The sequence below is a fragment of the Mesoplodon mirus genome (genome assembly GCF_964341445.2).
Source record: "Mesoplodon mirus genome assembly, chromosome: 10".
In the NCBI taxonomy this organism is placed as follows: domain Eukaryota; kingdom Metazoa; phylum Chordata; class Mammalia; order Artiodactyla; family Ziphiidae; genus Mesoplodon; species Mesoplodon mirus.
Window position 1 is genome coordinate 32,447,574 of NC_138986.1, and position 24,626 is coordinate 32,472,199.

The 24,626-nt window shown below is 37.4% G+C and overlaps 1 protein-coding gene across 7 annotated transcripts in view; it reads right to left on the reverse strand.

The window, feature by feature from the left end:
• L3MBTL3 (L3MBTL histone methyl-lysine binding protein 3) overlaps positions 1–24,626 on the reverse strand; it is a 126,725-nt gene that overhangs the window by 53,519 nt on the left and 48,580 nt on the right. For all 7 annotated transcript variants that reach the window (XM_082633266.1, XM_082633271.1, XM_082633270.1 and 4 more), the window contains 3 exons: positions 10,949–11,025; positions 7,946–8,031; positions 5,850–5,960 (listed from right to left, as the gene is read on the reverse strand). In XM_082633266.1, coding sequence (XP_082489392.1) covers positions 5,850–5,960; positions 7,946–8,031; positions 10,949–11,025 — 274 coding nt within the window. The remainder of the gene's footprint in view (positions 1–5,849; positions 5,961–7,945; positions 8,032–10,948; positions 11,026–24,626) is intronic.

Here is a 24,626-nt window from a genome sequence, read left to right on the forward strand (position 1 = left end):
CACCTGAAACTAATAAAATATTGTAAGTCAAGTATACTTCAATTAAAAAACTGCTATGTGAAATTATGTGAACATTAATAATATATACAAAATTAATATTAACCCTAATTAATATTCTTTCTTCTGGAAGCCCAGATGAAATAAATTTATTAAAGTTTATATAATTTCATTTCATCTTTACTACTTCAGTCCCTGGCACATTAAGAGGCTTTAAACAAACAAAAAATCAGACATTCTAGTAATGGTAGCTGATAACTTTTCTCTTGCTGGGTCCTATTTTGAAATGAAATCAAATGCCTGACAAAGAGCAAGAGAGGAAGATACATAAACATACAACACGAAATATTTAAACATTGTACAGAACATAAAAAGACATCCAAAAATATTTATAATAGAAATGTCCCAGTACAAAATCAGTTAAACATAAAAGCAACTCAGCAACAAGGCTGAATTTAATTAAAATTCTAAAGAAAATAGACTATTATGTATCAAAGCATAGTACAGATGACTTAACTTACACATATTTAAAATTATAGTTTAGAAAACTGAATACATTTTTTAACCTAGGAGTGTAATTTGGACCCTTTATAAAAACTTAATACTCGTTATTGAAAATTTCAAGATTAAGACAGATAATATTTTTAGAAAGCACACTATTTCTTTTTTTTTTTTTTTTTTTTTTTTTTCTTTTTGCGGTATGCGGGCCTCTCACTGTTGTGGCCTCTCCCGTTGCGGAGCACAGGCTCCGGATGCGCAGGCCCAGCGGCCATGGCTCACGGGCCCAGCCGCTCCGCGGCATATGGGATCCTCCCAGACCGGGGCACGAACCCGTATCCCCTGCATCGGCAGGCGGACTCTCAACCACTGCGCCACCAGGGAGGCCCCCACTATTTCTTTTTTTAAAAAATGATTTGGGGGCTTCCCTGGTGGCGCAGTGGTTGAGAGTCCGCCTGCCGATGCAGGGGACACGGGTTCGTGCCCCGATCCCGGAAGATCCCACATGCCGCGGAGCGGCTGGGCCCGCGAGCCATGGCCGCGGAGCCTGTGTGTCCGGAGCCTGTGCTCTGCAACGGGAGAGGCCACAGCAGTGAGAGGCCCGCGTACAGCAAAAAAAAAAAAAAAAAAAAAAAATGATTTGGTTGTATTTTCTGTTCAGGTGAAAGGCAACTCAGTAAAACACATTTTAGACCCAGGTGCTTATTTCTGCTCTCTTCTGAAATGAAAGTTATGTTCGAAAAGGTAAAAACCCAGAAGGACAAATGGAGAAGGAAAGTAGCTGATAGGTGAGAAGTGGCAATGATGTATGTGGAGGGAAGAAGCAGATGAGGGAGGGCTGACCCACTGGTAGAGAGTGGGTGGGTTGCAACCCAGATGCCTAGAGAGGGAATGCAGGCCCAGAGTGAACTGGCTCGCAGTGCAGAACCCAGAAGGGCTCAATATGGAGGCAGCGGTATGTGAGGAGGTTTTCCACATCCTGGAAAATGACAGGATTGGCTCAAACTCTGAATATGGAGTGGTTAGACCTCTAGGTCTGATCCTCTATGCCACCCACCGAAGTAGCTGCCCCTTCATCAACCCTGCAAGAGTAGAGGTTTACTTTCTAGAGACATAAGCATGGAGGTTTTAAACTCCAGGACAATGGTGACGGGCCAGACAGAAAGCACACGGACTGAGTGAGAGCCTGTATCCTCCAATCCCATCCTTCTCCTTGCCTCACACAGGGGCCACCAAGTTTGCCCCTCCCTAGGGAGGAGACTAGAAGAAATGGAAAGGCTCTAGACCAAGAATCCAGACGCTGAAGAATGGGGACCTCCCTATGAAAAAGCTGGCTCTCTGCTCTCTTTTCCCACATGAAGTCCAACAGCCAATAAAGCCCACCTTATTGACTAAAAACAACTAATGTTAAGTGCCTTTTCTTACTGTGAACATCCAGTCAAGGACTTGACATTTGAAGAGAGGCTCTAATGTGAAAGCAGAAGCCAAACTAACTCAAAGAGGAATTTAGAGAAAATAAAAGGAAACAGAAGGAAAACTATCACTGGTGTCCTCAGATAAGAAACAATATTGCTTCAGGAAATAAAAAGAGGACGCCATTTTGAAAGGGGGGAAGGGAGAAGACTAGAAAATAAGAAAAAACTCTTGAAAATTAAAAAAAAACATAGTTGTTATTAAAAATGCAATACAGGATTTAAAAAATAGAGTGGATATCTCTAAGCAAGTAGAAAAAAAAATCAGAGAAGCATAAGAAAGAAAATATAAGAAAAATAGGGGGTCCATCCCAGAGGTTTAATACCAGAGTAGCAGGACTTGCAAAAGAGAACAGTGAGAGAGAAGGAAGTCATCAAATCAATAATGTAAGAACATTTCTAAAAACCAAAGGATATGAAACTCCACAGTGAAAGGGTATTAGTGCCCTGCATGATAAGTGAAAAATGACCCTCACAACAAGGCACGTCACTACAAAACATCAGAATATCAGGGACAAAGATGGTCTTGAGAGTTTCCAGAGAGAAAAGGTACATCACCCAGAGAGAAGGAACCCAATGGCCTTGGATGTCTCAAAAACCAACATTTCACATGGGAAGACAGCAGAACAATGCTTGTAGTTTCTGAGGGGAAATGATTCTCTACCCCATCACAGTATGAATCAAGTGAAAGGCTAGTATATTGACATTTTCAGATATGCAAAGAGTCGAAAAATATGCCTTTCATACACCCTTCCTCAGAAAGTTACAAAAGATGTATTTCAGCAAGGTAAGAGAGTATACAAAGAAATATAAAGCATGAGACTCAGGAAAAATGAATATACAATATAGTGTGTTGGCAAAGAGGAGTCTCAGGATGAAAGCTGTGTGTGAGGCTGAGAGGGTAACCATGCTGATCAGAATAGGTGGCTGTTAAGTTGTGGGAAGAAGGGTTCAGGAAAAAAAAGAAAGATATAGATGCAAGATTCAAAAATACACTTGAGCTTTTTGACCAAAAGGCTTGTCAGATTTATTGGAGCATTTGTTAAAATCCAGTAAGAACACAGACAACTGAAAATCAAAATACAAATTAATTACTGGCTCTAGGAAAAACAAAGTATCATAAGAAAAAGACGCCTTTGCTCAGCAGTGAACGAGATTTGTTTACAACAGTAAACATGGAAGAGTGAAAAAAAAAAAAGAACAAACACTGTGAAATAATTACTGCAAGGATAAGCGGAAGGGAAGGATGACAAGACCTAAATCCTGAACTACCAAAACAGGAAGGAAATAAACATATTTTAAATTGATGGATTCAGAAATAGCAGAATGCAGCTATTATTTTTTTAAACTGCTGATCAAATGTCATAAGCAACAGCCAGAAGAGTTGAAAGTTCTTGCCTCTGGGGAACCAAACCTGGCGGTGGGGACGGAGAGGGCAGAACAATCTTACGTTCTGTCACGAAAACGTAAAAGACAAGAGCAAAACTATTCTCGTCATTTTCCTTCAACAGCAAAATACACTAGGTTTAAAAAAATTTAACTGTAATAACTCAGTGTGAAATGTTATGGATTACATAACTTAAAAAGTTGATTTTATTTAACTTAAGAGTTGATTTTTACCCTTGAGAAACTTAAAATATTACACTACACTAATGACTTTGTCTCTATTTTCCGCTTTCTTGTCCTTCCTGAAAAAGAAAAAATAAGCATTCTTGCTATATCATCTCCCATATTATTAGAAAAACTTCTACTGTTGAAAGTGTCCTGTATTTTCTCACAAGTCTCTGATGAATCCTCAGATTGAGTTACTGTCACCTGTTCACTAACCTTTTGTGGACTTCATAAAAAAACAGATATTTGTCCACTGGTTTATGTTTAGCTATGAAATTCATTCCAGTATTATAAAAGATGATTGTCAACTATATACCTCAGTAGCCAGTTCTTTTTTGTGTATTAAAGATTGACCTGGATGTTGTACTGGAAAGAGAATTCAGCCAGAAGCAAAAAGAGCTGGATTTCTAGTCTAAACTTTTCTCATTAACTAACTGAACCATCCACTTTAGAGTATTTGACCCCTCTGGACCAAAATCACAAAAGTAATATGTGTTCCTGAAACCTGGTAATGAGAAAGAAAAACCTAATCACGTATAATCTTAACAGAAAATCACTGTCATTATTTTGCTTTGTTTATTTCCATAACTGTTTATGTATGTGTGTGTATATACACACACACACACACACACACATATATACACATACATACATATATATATATATATACACATACATATATATATTCTTTTAAAAAACAACACCAGACATTATATATAGTATTAAACCCGAATTTCTCACTTGCCAAAATTAAATATTCTTCTAAAATATAAAACAGCATGAAGACATATAGTCATTTATTTTTACCCATCTCCCACTCTGCTTATTCTCAATGCTAAATACCATAAATCACTGGCTCTGTTATATCCTCCTTGCAGCTTTTATCTTTGTATATTCCTTTTGGTTATTCCTTTAACATAAATTCCTAGGACTGAAATTCCTGAATTAAAGGGTAAACAACATTCTGAGACTTTTGATGCCTATCACCAAACTGCTCTCCAGAAAGGCTGAGACACTTTATACTTTCACCAGCTGTATATGGGAATAAACTTTCTGCACCCAAGCCAAAACACTTTTTTTTCAATTCTGACCAATTTGAATTATAAAAATAATGTATTACTTAATTCTACATTTCTAAGGAAAACTAACAAGAAAACACACTTGAAAAAGATTAACACAGGTCTTCCATTACTTATAAAATTTTCTAAAATGTTATATGATTATGCAATCTTAAAAACAGTGAATTAAATGCTAAAAGTCCTATTTTATGGAAATACTACCTTTGTACAGGTTTTTCATGTTATTTTATAATTTATTTTCCTATATATTATCTCATTAGAGATACATGAAGATCTGATTTATTATTATTTAAAGAACATGAACTTAGACTCCTATAGCTTAGGACCGTGACTTAGTACTGCCACTGCCCATAATTAATAATTGATTCTGCGCCTCAGCCTCATCAATAAAGTAAGGACAATAACATAAATCTCCCACACTGCTATCACCACAAATATCAGATAATGGAAGAATACTCCTACCCTGTAAAACTCAATGTAAATCTAACGTCTGGCTGCTCTCATAACTAGTATTATTCTTAACAGAAATTCTAAATGATCCTGTGAGGTAAGTAGAATGCACATCATTCTGGTTTGAGAGTGAAGTTAATGCTGAAGCCAGAAACAGAGACGAGAGCCTGAAGCTCCTCACCCGGAACTGCTACTACACTTCACTTTATCACATTTGGACATGGACTGAACCCATCTTCTTATACGTTTGTTTACTTTATGAGAGGTACTTGACTTTTATTAATCCAACTCTAATAAAATCTGACTTTATTTATAAAAATATTTCTCTTAAGTTGTCCTATATTAAAAAGCAGGATATTCTGAAAAGTCGACATGCACGATACCGCATAAGAAAACAGTGACCTTAAATAGTTTTTAAAAAGAACACACTACTGGAAAATGAAGTATTATATCTTCTCCTGAATAGATTACCTTAATATGATGTATCTACTTTTTTCCTCCAAATATATACGTAAGATATTAAAAGTCAGTCATAATTAAAGAGAATACTTATGTAAAGTAAAAAAGTGGAAAAATACTGATTCACAAGGATGTGCGCAGCCACTTAATTTGCATATTTCTATGGCTTTACTACTCTAATTCTCGGACTTCACAAATTAAATATCTGCTAAAGTTTTTGTCTAAGATGTCTTGTAAAAAAAAAAAAAAAAAAGACAAAACAAAACCACAACAGAACACTTACTTTTATTCGGTGATCATCCATGTCTGCAACTGTTGCTACTCTAATAAACACGGGATTTCTTTTGTCTATGACCTCAAGCTTCATCTTTTTCTGGAATCCATGTGGAGGTTTCTGCCATAACAGAAAATTTTATACAGTGAGATTCAGAGGAAGGGAAGGTGAGCTCTATGTCACAAAGACAGAATTAAAAAAATAAAATAAAAAAGATGAGCTATTAAGGGAACTAGCTTTTCAAACTCAAGTTCCTAGAATGGCTTTGGACCTCACCCTCCCTACCAAAAAAATAATCCCAAATCACATGGCCAAGCCCACAGGCAATAGAAACAGCCTGAGCAACTAGTCACTGGAGCAAACAGAAAGCCAAAGATCTTAAGATGAAATTCAAAATGCTATGGTTTTTTTGATTAGCCATAGGGATGATGAGTTTCTTCTCATTGGTTGGAGGTGTCTTGGCAAAATCAACAAACATGAAAATTATTTTTAAAAAAGAGGGAAGGGCTTCCCTGGTGGCTAAGTGGTTGAGAGTCCGCCTGCTGATGCAGGTTCGTGCCCCGGTCCGGGAGGATCCCACATGTCGCGGAGCGGCTGGGCCCGTGAGCCATGGCTGCTGAGCCTGCACGTCCGGAGCCTGTGCTCCACAACAGGAGAGGCCACAGCAGTGAGAGGCCCGCATACCGCAATAAAAAAAAAAAAAAAAAAAAAAAAAAGAGGGAAGAACCTTCAAGTGGCAAAGATGAGACACAGAGATTAGAGGTGGTAGTGAGACCAAAAAGCAACAGATGTCTTTTTAAGAAGAGAATTAGCAATCAAGACATGCAAGATGGAATTGCTCTCCTAAGAACAAGAATGAGAATGAGGACCTACAGCTACCCACACCTCAACACTCAGCAAAAACCCATCAGCCTCTGAAAAATTTATGGGCAGAAGGCAAGGTGATTGCTAATGGGTGTAATAAAAGTGTTACTGTGAAAATCAAGTGTGAAAATTATGTAAAGGATGCAGAACAATTAATGCAAGGTACCTAAAGGCCAAACGAGAGAAATCTTAATTTTCTCTCTGATATCACTGTGACACTAGACATGCAGACTGAGCTTGATGTAATTTTATCCAGTTCAAAGCAAAGTGCAAAGCAGCTCTTCTTTGTACGAGGCTATGTTAAAGTTAGAGAGTCAGGTAAAATCCATAAATATGACATGACTCTAAACATTACTCATTTATAAATCCTGAATTTACTCTCAGACGGAATCATACATATTCTTTGATATGGCTTTTCTTCATGTAATATAGTTTTTCTCTCAAAAATTTTGATGTTCTTTTCTTATGTATTTGTGTCCATGCTTACTAATTAATTCTATCATTAAATATCCTAGAAATTTATGCACAAAAGGATCCATTAAAGAAAAATGTTGTTTATGATAGACTGTTCACATTTTTTTTAAAAAATCAAGTATTTAAAATATCTTTCTTTTCCTTTAAATTCATGGAAAGTTACAAATTATAAAGATATATGAGATTTTTAAATTTTTTAAATACATTTCATTTCTTATTCTTCCCTTGCACACAACTGAGGTTAACTGTGAATCTTAATAGGCAAGAAGCAATGACCCTGAGTTAGAAAGATACTATTATAAAAACAGAAGACCTTGCATTTTGGTAGTCAAACATGCTGATTTATAGCAATAAAAGAAAGAAAAAAAAAAAACCCCAGCATCTCAGCTTGCCATAAACAAACCCAAAGGAATGATCAAATATAATTTTCATTATAAAGCAATATCTCATCCTGTTTGGTCTTTCAGAATATCTAGCTGGAAAAAGAGAAGTGTGCTGTGCAACCAACTCACTGCAAACCAATTCAAATATAAGTATTTTCCAAGGAGACTTTAAAGTCCAAAATGGAAGTATTTTTTAGATGCCAACAACAAAACCCCCAGTAACAATTCTGCCTTTCAAAATTGTAAAAATTCAGAAACAACTTCTTTGGTCTTCTGTTTCTCTCCTATTCCTGTTCACCAATACTCTTTCTGTTCCTAAATTTCAATGACTGAACACTACCACCAACACAAATTAATCAAATATTGTAAAATATAATATCTCACCACTTTGAAAGCTCTTGCAGGAGCAGGTAAAGAATTGGTTTCTTCTAAGTATTTATCCCAAGAAAAATGTTTCACATTTGGATAACCTAAGAATAAAAACAGTAAATCCTATCAGGTTTAACCAAAATGATAGTGAGAACCACAAACTGACCTATAAAATTATGAGATATTGTTATCATTATAATGAAGGAAATTATGTTCATATTACACAAAATAACTTTAAACTGGTTATACATTCAGAACTACTTGTAATAATGAAACCATTTTCATCTAGATCATGATTTCTTTATTAACTTTTAAATGAAAATTTTATATATACAATTTTCTTCTCAGGTAAGGATAGTCTTACAACACAAAATACACACAAACATAAATACCCTTTAAAATTTAGCAATTTTACTTCTAATAATCCAGGAAAAATTTCATACGTGTATGCAAAGAAAATGCATCATTGTTTGTAAATGTGAAAATGTAAAAACCAGTTAAATGACCATCAATATAGAAATGTGCAAAATACATATATACAGTAAGTGTAAAATAGAAAGCATTTATTAAAAAGAATGAGGCAGGTTTATATATATCAATATGTGAAATATTCCAGATAGTCATATTGTTAGACCAAACAAATAAGTTAAAATAAATCATGGAACAGTATTAACAAAATGTCTAAAAACAAATATCCTTCCTCCCTCCCACCCTCCTTTTGTTTCCTCCAGAGTCCAAAACCCAGTAGGAAGACATGAGTAGGAATTAATGTTGGCCCAGTAGGGTAGGAAATTGGCTACTTTATATAGTCCCCTTTATGGGGACTGAAAAAATAAGTAAATATACTGGAGACAATAGAAGCCAGATTTCTCAATGGCTAAAAAGAGAGGTATAAATATGAAAAGTGGAAAACCAGAATGAATTTAGTGGTGTTGGATGTGAATTGAAGCTAATGGTATAAATTCATGGTTTTCAATATCTACAAATGGATATAGAAATACACATAAATTTTTTATATGTTTACATAACTATATTTCCTATGTCTACTGAGAGGCCGGAAGCAGCATTAGTCCAGTAGCAGTGAGCACACCTAGTGTCTAGGTCTTAGTGTCTAAATATCATTCTCTATGAAAAGGAACCATGGAGTCTGGGAGAAATGGGCGACTTCAGGGTTGGGTCAGGGAAAGCACAAGATAAGCCTAGCTGTAGCAGAAAATAGGAAATTCTCCAAAAAAATGATAAAAAAAAAACATGTCAAAAGGACATAGAAACCAGCTTAAAAGGGCTCCCACTGGCCAAATCTGAGAAAATCTGGCCATAAAAATAAATAAGGTACTATAGTAATGGATTATAACCCATTGATGACAATAGTAATGTATGGGTCCATGCTGATATAAATAAAGTGAATGATAAATAGGAAGATGAGAGAAGTATTCTTTGCAGAAGAGTGTCAACTACTTATGTACAAGGAATGATGGAATAAGAAAAATTACCATTTAGCAACGGTTGGAATAATAATTCACACTAGAAATATCAACAGATGCTAAAACTAGTGAGTGACATGGGAATGAAGTGCAGGATATTTACACAATCTCAAAGTGTCTCCCCCAAATACTTATCAATTACAGAGAGAAAAAAACTGACATCTGTGAAGAAGCCCGGTAACTACCACCTTGATCAATTACTAGTAAAAATCAACCAGTAATGACACAAAGGGACATCAACTGCCACCTGAGAGGATGCAGTGAGAACACAGCACTGTTTCTGTGATATTCCTGCCAAAAATGCATATGCTGGGTCTAATTACGAGGAAGCACCAATCATGCCCAAATTAAGTAATATTCTACAAAATGACTAATCTGGAGTCATTAATTCTCAAGCATATGGCGGTCATAAAAGTCAAGCAGAGCCAAGTGAAGGAGACCAGAGAAATATGACAACTGAGTAAGATGCCTGATCCTCTGGCTATAAATGACATCACTGGTACAACTGACAAACTTGAATGGGTCTCTGGTTCAAGGGTATAGATGAGCCATTTACTGTTCTTGCAACTTTTCTGTTCATTCTACCGAACTATAAAAGTCCATGAAAGGAGACAGAAGACTTAGTAATCTGCCTCACATCAGAAGTCACTAATAATGCCTCACACCACCCTTTCCCAGGGTACCTAACCCAGTGCTGTGAAAACACAGCCAGGAACCTGTTGCTCACTGGTCCTGTTTATTTACTGGATCCCTCATTATGACTAAACAGATGATAAGAAAAAAAAGATCATTATCAAACTGGGAAATCCAAAAGAATCCGCACAGCAATTCAGATGGTGATAGTGGCAATCACTATTCACCACTCCTAATATGACATAAGCCACAGGACTCAGGAGGACTGAATGGGAGAAATCTTCCAGGCAGCAACACATTTGGGCCACAAAACCATTAATACCTTGCTTTAACACTTTACGGTTTATGTAAATGCTCTTTTATCTTCAAAACAGCTCTGTAAATCAGTAAAGGACAGGAGCTTTTATCTGTGAACACAGAAGAAAACTCAGAAAGTGGAACGGACTCGCCTCTCCCATCACAGGAATTGTTGGTGCCCTGAGTGAGTAAATGATCAGGTACTAACTGAGACGCAGTATCAAGGAACTGGGGACAAGCCTAAAACTGACACCAGCTGGTAGAATGGAATAAGACAAGTATTTGAAGCTCCAAGCTGAGTCTTTATGCTTACACGCTGCAGGCAACAACCACACAACAGCTCCTAACAAACCAAGGAGGCATCCTTTCCCTGTGATAATGAGTCTTCATCACTCACAGGAGTATCCACAAGCAACCACATATACCACAGTGATGCTCCATGTTAGCTAACCACCCATCATTTCATATAAGCAGTAGCCACGGCACATTAGTGATATGCTCAAAAACTCATTGCCTTATGATGAAGCCCCAGAATCTGTTCTTTAGCACATGAAAATAAACTCAAATTGACATAACAAACAGTAGACCCAAAATCAACACAAACCTGGAGGAGTAATAAGGGTTCTTCGATGTTCTTTACACCAACCAACTGGATGAATGTGTGGGCTAGAGGCTTCACACCTGTAGGTTATATAAATTTAAAAATCGTAATTATCAGGATAAATTCTCAAATACTAGTAAAAGTTCAAAAAAGTTAGAGATTGTGAACACCTTATACAGAGTTCTATTTTTTACAATCTATCTAATTTGAAAAAAATATTTGCTATACCAAAGGATTTTTCACTCTTCCAATATATTAGTACCAAGTAGATTTTTATCAGATACATATCGTATAAACTTGATACCAGGGAAATAGTTTTTGTTCCCACACAAATTGTGTTATATCCCTCAACTTCAAAAATAGCAAAAATTAAAAGATAATAAATATGTATGAGTGTGAGTGAAGGGAAGTCCAGGACATTTGCAAGGTTTTGGGCATGGCCACTAGAAGACTATACTTACCATTTTTTGAGACAGGAAGAATGCAAGCACAGCCTGACATTCCAAACAGTGAATGAAGAGTTCTGTTACTAACATGTTTAATAAACAGGTCACGAAGTAGATAATGAGCACAAAAATTTGGAGTTCAAGGGCAAGATCAAGGCTAAAAACACATATTTAGGAGTCATCAGCATTTGGGATGGTATTTAAAGCCATGAGCAGAGATGCGACCATCCAGAAAATGAGTACAGAGAACAGAAAAGAGAAGAGAAGAGACAAAGAAGTCCAAGAAGGAATGACTAGTGAAGTAAGAGAGAGAAAGAAAGATGAAATCGATTGGGTCAGATGCTACTGCTAGGTCAAAGAAGAGACAAACAAGAACTGATCACTGGATTTACCAACATAAATGTCATTAGTATAGTTGAAAAGAGTTGTTTTGGTGGAGCTGGTAATGGGAAAGGGCAAAAGCCTGAATAGAGTGGGTGTAAGAGAGAGTGGAAGGAGGAGATTGGTTCAAGATGGCACAGTAGAAGGATGTGCTCTCAATCCCTCTCGCGAGAGCACCAGAAGCACAACTAACTGCTTAACAATCATCGATAGGAAGACACTGGAACTCACCAGAAAAGATACCCCCCGTTCAAAAACAAAGGAGAAGCCGCAATGAGATGGTAGGAGGGGCGCAATCACAATAAAATCAAATCCCATAACCGCTGGGTGGGTGACTCACAAACTGGAGAACAATTATACCACAGAAGTCCACCACTGGAGTGAAGGCTCTGAGCCCCACATCAGGCTTCGCAACCTGGGGGTCTGGCACTGGGAGGAGGAATTCCTAGAGAATCAGACTTTGAAGGCTAGCAGAATTTGATTGCAGGACTTCAACAGGACTGGGGGAAACAGAGACTCCACTCTTGGAGGGCACACACAATGTAGTGTGTGCATCAGGACCCAGGGGAAGGAGCAGTGACCCCATAGGAGACTGAAACAGAACTACCTGCTAGTGTTGGAGGGTCTCCTGCAGAGGCAGGGGGTGGCTGTGTCTCACTGTGAGGACAAGGACACTGGCAGCAGAAGTTCTGGGAAGTACTCCTTGGCATGAGCACGCCCAGAGTCCACCATTAGCCCGACCAAAGAGCCGGGTAGGATCCAGTGCTGGGTCACCTCAGGCCAAACAACCAACAGGGAGGGAACCCAGCCCCACCCATCAGCAGACAAGCAGATTAAAGTTTTACTGAGCTCTGCCCACCAGAGCAACACCCAGCTCTACCCATCACCAGTCCCACCCATCAGGAAGCTTGAAGAAGCCTCTTAGATAGTGTCATCCACCAGAGGGCAGACAGCAGAAGCAAGAAGAACTATAATTCTACAGCCTATGGAACGAAAACCACATTTACAGAAAGATAGACAGAATGAAAAGGCAGAAGACTACGTACCAGATGAAGGAACAAGGTTAAACCCCAGAAAAACAACTAAATGAAGTGCACATAGGCAACCTTCCAGAAAAAGAACTCAGAATAATGACAGTGAAGATGATCCAGGATGTCGGGGAAAAAATAGAGGCAAAGATCGAGAAGATGGAAGAAACATTTAACTAAGACCTAGAAGAATTAAACAGCAAACACCTAGAAGAATTAAAGAACAAACAAACAGGGATGAACAATACAATAACTGAAATGAAAACTACACTAGAAGGAATCTGAGGCAGAAGAACGGATAAGTGACCTACAAGACAGAATGGTGGAATTCACTGCTGTGGAACAGAATAAAGAAAAAAGAATGGAAAGAAATGAAGACAGCCTAAGAGATCTCTGGGACAACATTAAACACAACAACATTCACATTATACAGGTCCCCGAAGGAGAAGAAAGAGAGAAAGGACCAAAGAAAATATCTGAAGGGATTATAGTCGAAAATTTCCCTAACATGAGAAAGGAAATAGCCACCCAAGTCCAGGAAGCGCAGAGAGTCCCAGGCAGGATAAACCCAAGGAGAAACACGCAGAGACACACGGTAATCAAACTGACAAAAATTAAAGACAAAGAAAAATTATTGAAAGCAAGAAGGGAAAAATGACAAATAACCCACAAAGGAACTCCCATAAGGTTAACAGCTGATTTCTCAGCAGAAACTCTATACAAGCCAGAAGGGAGTGGTATGATATATTTAAAGTCATGAAAGGGAAGAAACTACAACCAATATTACTCTACGTGGCAAGGATCCCATTCAGGTTCGACGGAGAAATCAAAAGCTTTACAGACAAGCAAAAGCTAAGAGAATTCAGCACCACCAAACCAGCTCAACAAAAAACGCTAAAGGAACTTCTCTAAGTGTGAAACACAAAAGAAGAAAAGAACCTACAAAAGAGACCTGATAACAATTAAGAAAATGGTAACAGGAACATACATATCAATAATTACCTTAAATGTGAATGGATTAAATGCTCCAACCAAAAGACACAGGCTCACTGAATGGATACAAAAACAAGACCCATATATATGCTGTCTACAAGAGACCCACTTCAGAACTAGGGACACATACAGACTGAAAGTGAGGGGCTGGAAAAAGATATTCCATGCAGATGGAAATCAAAAGAACGCTGGAGTAGCAATACTCAAATCAGATAAAATTGACTTTAAAATAAAGAATGTTTCAAGAGACAAGAAGCACATTACATAATGATCAAGGGATCAATCCAAGAAGAATATATAACAATTATAATATATATACACCCAACATAGGAGCACCTCAATACATAAGGCAACTGCTAACAGCTATAAAAGAGGAAATCGATAGTAACACAATAGTGGGGGACTTAAACACCTCACTTACACCAATGGACAGATCATCCAGGGAGAAAATTAATAAGGAAACACAAGCTTTAAATGACACAATAGACCAGATAGATTTAATTGATATTTATAGGATATTCCATCCAAAAACAGCAGATTACACTTTCTTCTCAAGTGCACATGGAACATTCTCCAACATAGATCACATCTTGGGTCACAAATCAAGCCTCAGTAAATTTAAGAATACTGAAATCATATCAAGTATCTTTTCTGACCACAACGCTATGAGATTAGAAATCAATTACAGGGAAAAAAAAGTAAAAATCACAAATACATGGAGGCTAAACAATATGTTACTAAATAAGCAAGAGATCACTGAAGAAATCAAAGAGGAAATCAAAAAATACCTAGAGGCAAATGACAATGAAAATTGGATGATCAAAAACCTATGGAATGCAGCAAAAGCAGTTCTAAGAGGAAATACTATACAAATACAATCCTACCTCAAGAAACAAGAAAAATCTCAAATAAACAATCTAACCTTACACCTAAAGGAACCAGAGAAAGAAGAACAAACAAAACCCAAAGTTAGGAGAAGGAAAGAAATCGTAAAGATCACAGCAGAAATAAATGAAATAGAAACAAAGAAAACAGGAAAGATCAATAAAACCAAAAGCTGGTTCTTTGAGAAGATAAACAAAATTGAGAAACCTTTAGCCATACTCATCAAGAAAAAGAGGGAGAGGACTCAAATCAATAAAATCAGAAATGAAAAAGGAAAGTTACAATGGACACCACAGAAATACAAAGCATCCTAAGAGACTATTACAAGCAACTCTATGCCAATAAAATGGACAACCTGGGGGCTTCCCTGGTGGTGCAGTGGTTGAGAATCTGCCTGCCAATGCAGGGGACTCGGGTTCGGGCCCTGGTCCGGGAGGATCCCACGTGCCGCGGAGCGACTGGGCCCGTGAGTCACAACTACTGAGCCTGCGTGTCTGGAGCCTGTGCTCCGCAGCGAGAGGCCGCAATAGTGAGAGGCCCGCACACCGCGATGAAGAGTGGCCCCCGCTTGCCGCAACTGGAGAGAGCCCTCGCACAGAAACAAAGACCCAACACAACCAAAAATAAATAAATAAATATTAAAAAAAAAAAATGGACAACCTGGAAGAAATGGACAAATTCTAAGAAAGGTATAATCTTCCAAGACTGAATCAGGAAGAAATAGAAAGTATGAAGAGACCAATCACAAGTAATGAAACTGAAAAGGTGATTAAAAATCTTCCAACAAACAAAACTGCAGGACCAGATGGCTTCACAGGTGAATTCTATCAAACATTTAGAGAATAGCTAACACTCATCTTTCTCAAACTCTTCCAAAAAATTGCAGAGGAAGGAACACTCCCAAACTCATTCTACGAGGCCACGATCACCCTGATACCAAAACCAGACAGAGATACTACAAAAAAAGAAAATTACAGACCAATATCACTGATGGATATAGATGAAAAAATCCTCAAAAAATACTAGCAAACAAAATCCAACAATACATCAAAAGGATCATACACTATGATCACATGGGATTTATCCCAGGGATCAAGGATTCTTCAATATAAGCAAATCAATCAATGTGATACACCATATTAACAACCTGAAGAATAAAAACCATATGATCAGGTCCATAGATGCAGAAAAAGCTTTTGACAAAATTCAACACCGATTTATTATACAAACTCTCCAGAAAGTGGGCATAGAGGGAACCCATCTCAACATAATAAATGCCAGATATGACAAACCCACAGAAACATCATTCTCAATGGTGAAAAACTGAAAGCATTTCCTCTAAGATCAGGAACAAGACAAGGATGTTCACTCTCAACACTATTATTCAACAGAGTTTTGGAAGTCCTTGCCACAGCAATCAGAGAAGAAAAAGAAATAAAAGGAATACAAACTGGAAAAGAAGAAGTAAAACTGTCACTGTTTGCAGATGACATGATACTACACATAGAGAATGCTAAAGATGCCACCAGAAAACTACTAGACCTAATCAATGAATCTGTCACAGTGGCAGGATACAAAATTAATGCACAGAAATCTCTTGCATTCCTATACACTAACAATGAAAGATCAGGAAGAGAAATTAAGGAAACAATCCGATTCATAATTGCAACAAAAAAGAATAAAATACCTAGGAATAAACCTACTTAAGGAGGTAAAAAACCTGTGCTCAGAAAACTATAAGACACTGATGAAAGAAATCAAAGATGACACAAACAGATGGAGAGATATATCATGTTCTTGGATTGGAAGAATCAACATTGTGTAAATGACTATACTGCCCAAAGCAGTCTACAGATTCAACGCAATCCCTATCAAATTACCAGTGGCATTTTTTACAGAACTAGAACAAAAAATCTTAAAATTGTATGGAGACACAGAAGACCCCAAATAGCGAAAGCAGTCTTGGGGAAAGAAACGGAGCTGGAGCAATCAGACTCCCTGACTTCAGATGACACTAGAAAGCTACAGTAATCAAGACAATATGGTACTGGCACAAAAACAGAAATATAGATCAATGGAACAGGATAGAAAGCCCAGAGATAAACCCACACACCTATGGTCAACTAATCTATGACAAAGGAGGCAAGGATACACAATGGAGAAAAGACAGTCTCTTCAATAAGTGGTGCTGGGAAAACTGGACAGCTACAAGTAAAAGAATGAAATTTGAACACTCCCTAACACCATATACAAAAATAAACTCAAAATGGATTAAAGACCTAAATGTAAGACCAGACACTATAAAACTCTTAGAGGAAAACATAGGAAGAACACTCTTTGACATAAATCACAGCAAGATCTTTTTTGATCCACCTCCTAGAGTAATGGAAATAAAAACAAAAATAAAAAAATGGGACCTAATGAAACTTCAAAGCTTTTGCACAGCAAAGGAAACTACAAACAAGATGAAAAGACAACCTTCAGATGGGAGAAAATACCTGCAAATGAATCAACAGACAAAGGACTGATCTCCAAAATATATACACAGCTCATGCAGCTCCATATTAAAAAAACAAACCACCCAATCAAAAAATGGGCAGAAGACCTAAGTAGATATCTCTCCAAAGAAGACATACAGATGTCCAAGAAGCACATGAAAAGCTGCTCAACATCACTAATTATTAGAGAAATGCAAATCAAAACTATAATGAGGTATCACCTCAAACCAGTTAGAATGGGTATCATCAGAAAATCTACAAATAACAAATGCTGCAGAGGATGTGGAGAAAAGGGAACACTCTTGCACTGTTGGTAGGAATGTAAATTGATACAGCCACCATGGAGAACAGTATGGAGGTTCCTTAAAAAACTAAAAATAGAATTACCATATGACCCATAATCCCACTGGGCATATACCCAGAGAAAACCATAATTCAAAAAGACACATGTACCCCAGTGTTCATTGCAGCACTATTTACAATAGCCAGGTCATGGAAGCAACCTAAATGTCAATCGACAGATGAATGGATAAAAATGTGGTACATATATACAATGGAATATTACTCAGCCATATAAAGGAATGAAATTGGGTCATATGTAGAGACATGGATGGATCTAGAGACTGTCATACAGAGTCAAGTAAGTCAGAAAGAGAAAAACAAATATCATATATTAACGCATATATGTGGAATCTAGAAAAATGGTACAGATGAAGCAGTTTGCAAGGCACAAACAGAGACACAGATGTAGAGAAAAAACATATGGACACCAAGGGGGGAAATTGGGGGGCAGTGGTGGTGGTGATGGGATGAATTGGGAGATTGGGAGTGACATATATATACTAATATGTATAAAACAGATAACTAATAAGAACTTGCTGTATAAAAATAAATAAATAAAATAAATAAATAAATAAATAAATAAATAAAATGGAAAGCCAGGTAAAAAAAAAAAAAGAGAGAGAGAGTGGAAGGAGATGGGAATAGCTAACTCAGAAAATACATTTAAGGGGTTGTGTTTTAAAAGGAAGCAGAGAAATGAGAAATTAGAAAAAGGGAGGTTGTTGGATTTTTTTAAATTTGGGACATACTTAGGGGAAGCTGAATTAGGCATATATGGAAATCTCTGCACATTAAGTTTGGAATTACTTCAAAATAAAACTTTTTTTTAAAAGATGGGAAATATTACTTCATTTATTCAAGACATATATGCTGAGCGACTACCATGATCAGGGCACTGTTCTAGGTGCTAGGGCTACAGCAACTATCAAAACAAACAAAAATCCTTTCTCCTGCTTGGGTACCGTAGGAATAATTCAAAAGAGAGGGATGACCTATCAATGCAGAAGAGAACTCACTCTGTGCGAGGGAACAGAAAAGCGTGAGAGCAGGGGGACATCACACACAGTTAGAGAGAAGCTTCCATAGAGATCAGAAAGGTGGGGAGACAACATGGTGGGAGCATGTGGACCTCTCTTCTGACCATGTCTATTTTGTCAGTGATACAGGAAGCAAGCTTACCAACTGAGTGGGAGAAAACAAGAGGGGTTGTGAAAGGTTTGAGGGAATAAAAAGGGGAGTGAAATTTACTGGAAGAATAGACAAGGACATGTAGCAGGATTACGGGGCAGGACTAAGGGCCCCGTTGAGGTTAGCAGTCATGAAAGTGAGTTAGGCCAGTCAGCATGTTGCGTCTTTCTCCAGCTATATTCAACCGCTCAGGCACAGGCAGAGAGTAGGCAGAAAGTCAGATTCAACCAGAATTGGGATTTTGCCAGGCAAACACAATATAAGGAAGTAGAGGCTATACTTACAAGGGAGTAGTTATAACAGTATTACAAAATATACAAGCATCTAGAGGCATATTACAATTAAAACCTTAAAAAAAAAAAGTTGGTAGAACATTTCCCATCTGTGTTCTCAAAGATGATAGGAATCTTGAAGTTTAAAAATAACGTCAGGACCCTATGATCAAATATTTAAGGAAAATAACGCATCTCCCTCTTAGAGATTTACAAACTACATCATTGGCATATTAAAGACTGAAGTTATTCTACACCAGGCATACTTCACCTTATTTCACTTTGCTTTACTGTGCTTTGTAAAGATCACGTTTTTTACAAATTGAAGGTTTGTGGCAATCCTGTGTTGTCAGAAGATGGTTAGCATTTTTTATCAATAAAGTGTTTTTTAATTAAGGTATATACATTGCTTTTTTAGACATAATGCTATTGCACACTTAACAGACTACAGAGAATTTTCTAGGAAATGTTGTAAGTGAACTAACATCCAGTCACCACTTTCCAAGTCAATCTTTCCAAGTGAGCAGCTCTGACCAGTAACACAAGATGAGCTGATGGAACCCCAATTTAATGCTGATTTTTCTCAAAATTATTTCAGTAGAAAATACCTTTAAATTTATAGTTGAAGGTTTTTATTCACTTATTGAATATCTCCTACCCACCCTCCCTTACACTATTACTTTTCTTAATCTATATAGGGTTACATGTGTACGTGTATGTCATTATTTTAGAAATGTGAAAGGAAGACATAATGCCGCCCAGTTCATATGGCAATTGGTACATTTCTTACACTATACATTTTCATAAAAGATATTTTAATACCCAATTCCTTCCGAGGCGTTATTATAAATTGTATAAGCAAAACTATGGAGCTCGATTTCCAGCTGTGCTATTCTTTCCTAGACAATTATTTGGTTATGGATTATTAATAATGATGCAGACTTTATTTTAGGGAAATTTTTATTTTATTCTCGGGAAAGCTGTTAATTGATATAGGGATCCTTAAAAATGAAAAAATAAGTATATAATACTTTAATTTTTTCCTTCCCAATTTAAGACAACTATCAAGTACTTCTAATTATCTGTCAGGTTCATGTTGACTGAAATACAAGCATAAGACATAATTAACTCTTGATTTTACTGGATTTCTCTATAAATTATAAGTAAGGGAAATACTGTAGCGTATCTTGGCCATTCATTCCTGTACTGCCTGAATCTTATTAAGGTTTCAATATTATTTAAATATTGATCAAAGTCACCGTCTAAAATAAACCAGGAAACCGTCTCAATAATGAAAATAAAAATAGCCCTATTTTTATCTAGTTTACTTATAGCTCCTCAATAGACAAACAACACTTCCTTCAGAAGTTGGAAGGCTGTGAAATCCTTTGTTACTATTGAAACACAAGTCATCTCTTAGTCCCATCTAGTGTTCAGAAGCAGAAATGTAACCAAGAAAAAATATATTGAAGAACAACTAATGGTGAAAAGTTTGGCAAATCGTTGCTCCCTGTGCCTTTCCTTTCTTTCTTTGGGGTTTTTATGTGTATTGTTAAAGAACTCCATCTCCAAAAAAAAATTTTTTTAAGTCCACTTCACAAGTAAGTGCAAATTATTTATGAAGGCTGCTAAGATCCAATCAGACCTAGACTGGTAGATAATAACAGAAGTAATAATTCATGAAAAGACCATGTTTGTAATATAAAGCGAGCAAACATTAAGATCCTCATTTTATGGAAACACTGAGAGGTTAAGCAATTTTGGGTTAAAAAGAAAGGGACCCTGGTTCTATCAGTCACAGCCAACAGCTAAACGAAAGTAAGGCACACACGCTGGGCTCCCCAGATCTCGGCAGAGAGTCAAACAAGAACATTTCAAGACACTCACTTAAGGAAAACCTCAAAGTCTTCATTCAAGCAATGGTTTAGATTCTTTGAAGAAATACAGCACACTTGGCCTCTCTCACTCCCTAAATCCAGAGCATGATGACTGTCAATTTATTTCCCAGGGCCCACTTTCCTGGCTCCCACTCTGTGCTAACTCTTCAGGGCTTCCAACACTCTGTTTTACTACTAAACCCCAAACCTCATCATACGGAGTCATCATAGTTCTCCTTTCCATCCCTAATTCATTTCCAAACCCATTCCCCACAGTGGCTGTTTTCAATATTCATAATTTGCTTCAAGATTAAAACCTGATTTCACTAACACAGTGACTACTAGGAAAAGATAAAGGAGGTGCCACCTCATCACTCTAGCGTCAATTTTCCTTTCATGTCTTCACTTCCTCCGTGAGTGAGAATAAAGCATATTTCTTCCCAAGGCTAGCCCCTCCTACAGGACACGGTATCCTCAATTATTCAGTCTCAGATATCTCCCCTCTCCCTCTACAGTGGCTTCCTTCCTTCAGCTCAACACTCTCTGTGTACAGGAAACCCTCCTTAAGGGTTGACTCCCCCTCAGGCAATAATCCACTTTCACCTTCAGGGCCAAACTTCTCTGCTTGATGTCCTTTACAGCTATCTCTTTAACCTTTTGCAAACTGGTTTCTGTTTCTAAAATTCTTATTTTAATCCTCACACCACCTTGTGAGATAGGGACTATTAATCCTTTCTGCAAAGGGGGCAACTAAAGCTTCGAGGAGTTAAGTCACTTACTGAATCCCTGGGCTGCCATATCCCAAACATACCATTTTTGCCCCATGGGCTCAAACATAAGCAGTGCTTTCCGGGAATATTTCATCCCAACATCTAAGTACTAATTCCTATCATTCTTCATGGTCCAGTTCAAATCCCATGTCCCCAGGAAGACCTCCCGGAGAACCCTCCAGTGAGTCAGTCTTTCCTTCCATTTGCCACCAGAAACAGCAAGCAGTTGGCTCTATTAAGCACTAACCACCATCAACTCTGCAGCCAAGACAGTAGTGTTGTGTTTCTCTCCGTTCCCAGACACTGAGCCCCTCAAGACTGAAGTGCAGAGCTACCTAGGTCCCTGTCATCTCTGTGACTCATCACCACCATCAAGGGTTGCTTTCCAAATTTAATGGTTGATGACAAACCTGTTAACTTTGACAATGCTCTAAGAAACTGACAACACAATGCAGCTTTTCAACATCATTTTGGGGAGACACATAAAACTAGTATTACTCTCAATGTACAAATGTGAAAGAGCCCCATCTCTAAAAAAAATTAGAAGAAGTTTGCAATCCACTTGGAAACAACAGTAAAAGGCCCCAGCCCCATATTTGTTCTAATTCACTAACTCAATGCTTCTCTTTTTCATAGATCTGTTTGATGATTTTTCAGCCTAACTCACTGGGATATTGGACTGAAATTCAAAGACGGCTGAAGTGGCAACCTCATGCTAGTCAACAGTCGCCTAAGTCCTGTTGTCATGGCTCCCTGGTTCCCAAAAGACAGGTCACGTGAAAATAACATTTTTGGGGGGGGTGGGGTTGGGTCACATATTGCTATTATTTATTATTATTATTTTGTTAACTTTTTATTTTATATTGGAGTATAGTTAATTAACAATGTTGTGCTAGTTTCAGGTGCACAGCAAAGCGATTGATTCGGTTATACAGATACATGTATCTATTCCAAAAATAACATTTCTTAAAAGCAAGATTCCTTCCCAGGGCCTGAGGGAAGAGAGGGGGTGACTCCTCATTGCGGAGCCCAGCCTTCAGGCATCGGAAGATGATTGAGGGAAAGAGGCCACACGCTGCTCCGGGAGGATGGTGGCATCCTCACTGGGAGGGCTTTCCTTCTGCCATCCTTAAAGTTCTTTCCAGTATTCCAAAATTCTGTGATATTTAGGATTATTCCTAAGTCTAATCACTGTCAAGGGGATAGAATTAAATGACTACCAACTACCGGTAATAAAAGCACAGAGGAAACCCAGAGGTAAACCAATCATTATTCTAATACACGTATATTATTTCCTTTCATTAAAAACTACTTCAATCCTACATACATTTAAATCCCACGTAGCACTCCTCTTTGGAAGGAAGAAATGTTTTACTGCAATTAAACATGCAGTACCACAAGTGTGTGTGTGTGTGCGCGCGCACGCGTGTGTGTGCATGCATGCGTGAGCGCTTTCAAATTCCCACTAAGGTAAAAAGAGATAAGATCACTGTCCAATTCAAAGGGAAAAAAATCTCATTTCCAAACTATTTTAAATTGGGAAAGCAATCCAATTTGTATCCTCAATTACATACCTAAGTAATTCATGCAGATACAAACCATTCCAAAATTCGAAGATCAAAGAACATAATATTTAATAAGGCTGGAGAAATTCCAGTACACTTAAGCAATTTTCAATGTGCCTTAATTGTATATTGAGGCAGAGAACACACCGCTATTCTTTTTCTGACAATTAACAAAATATAACTTCAAGAGTTAGAAGTATATCCTCAAAGTACATTCCATTCTAAAAAATAATTTGGTTGTGCTCATAAGAGTGCAAAATCAGAGCTGAAAGAGATCAATTTTTCCCCCTGCTCTTTCTAATAAGAAACCAGGATGCTTCCTAGTCCCTAGGCATTTTCCATCAAAGAAAAATGTGACAAATTCTTCTAGAATTCCTCATTACTTTTTTCCAGAAGAATGTTTTTAAAGGAAATGCATCTTACGTCAAATAAGCAACTTAACTTTTAAACCCTGTAATACTTATAAGACCACAAAAATAACTGAAACTAACATCCACCCATTTTGTTTAAATCAGGCAAAAGCTCTAAAAAGAAATTCTCCCTAAATGAATCAGACCTTTAAAAACAAAAAGCTCTCATTTCAACAAATTCTAACTACTGCTTTAAAGTATCCTTTATTAATAAAAGGACTGGATCCTAGTCATCAAGTTGGTACTGCCACCATCACAGCACATCAAACACAGAAGGGAGAAATGTGTTCCTCCCAGGACAGATTACAATATTTCTAAATGTACAGTTTTCTCATCTATTCACTCACTCAAGATAGGTACACATAATTTTAAATGAAACAAAAACCACCAGTTTGCAGAAAATACGAAGAAGAGAAGAACATGGTAAGAAATACGATGAGGATTCAATCACCAAACCCAGAATGTGGGAGACTCAACAGGAAAAACAACCCGGTTTCTTCAATAAAAGTTACAAGGGGAAGAAAATGATGAAGGAATAGGAATCTATAAATTAAAATTGATCAAGAGAAACATCAAAGCGATCACAAAATGTGCATCTTATTTGGACCTAAAGCAAGCAAGCAAGCAAGCAAGCAAGCAAGGAAGCAAGAAAACCAGGACAGTTGGGGGAGAATGTTTAAGTGTGTTAGTGACATTATGCCATTTATAACTTTATATATTTGAAAAAAGAAAAAGAATATGTTTAGAAGAGACATTCACAGATGAAATGCCATGGTATCTGGAATTTGCTTCAAAGCAATCCTGGTGTTGGGAATTTAGGAGTAGGAAAACACAGGAAAGAAGACTGATGTAAATTGGTAACTGCTGGAGGTAGGTAATGGCTGCAGGAGGGTCACTCTATTATTCTCACTTTTGTATATACTTGAAATGGTTTATGTTTCAATAATAAATTTGATTGCAAAGTGAATAAAAAGATATCCTATGAGGAAAATTATGCTCTGCAGAAAAAAGCTGGGTTAAACATAC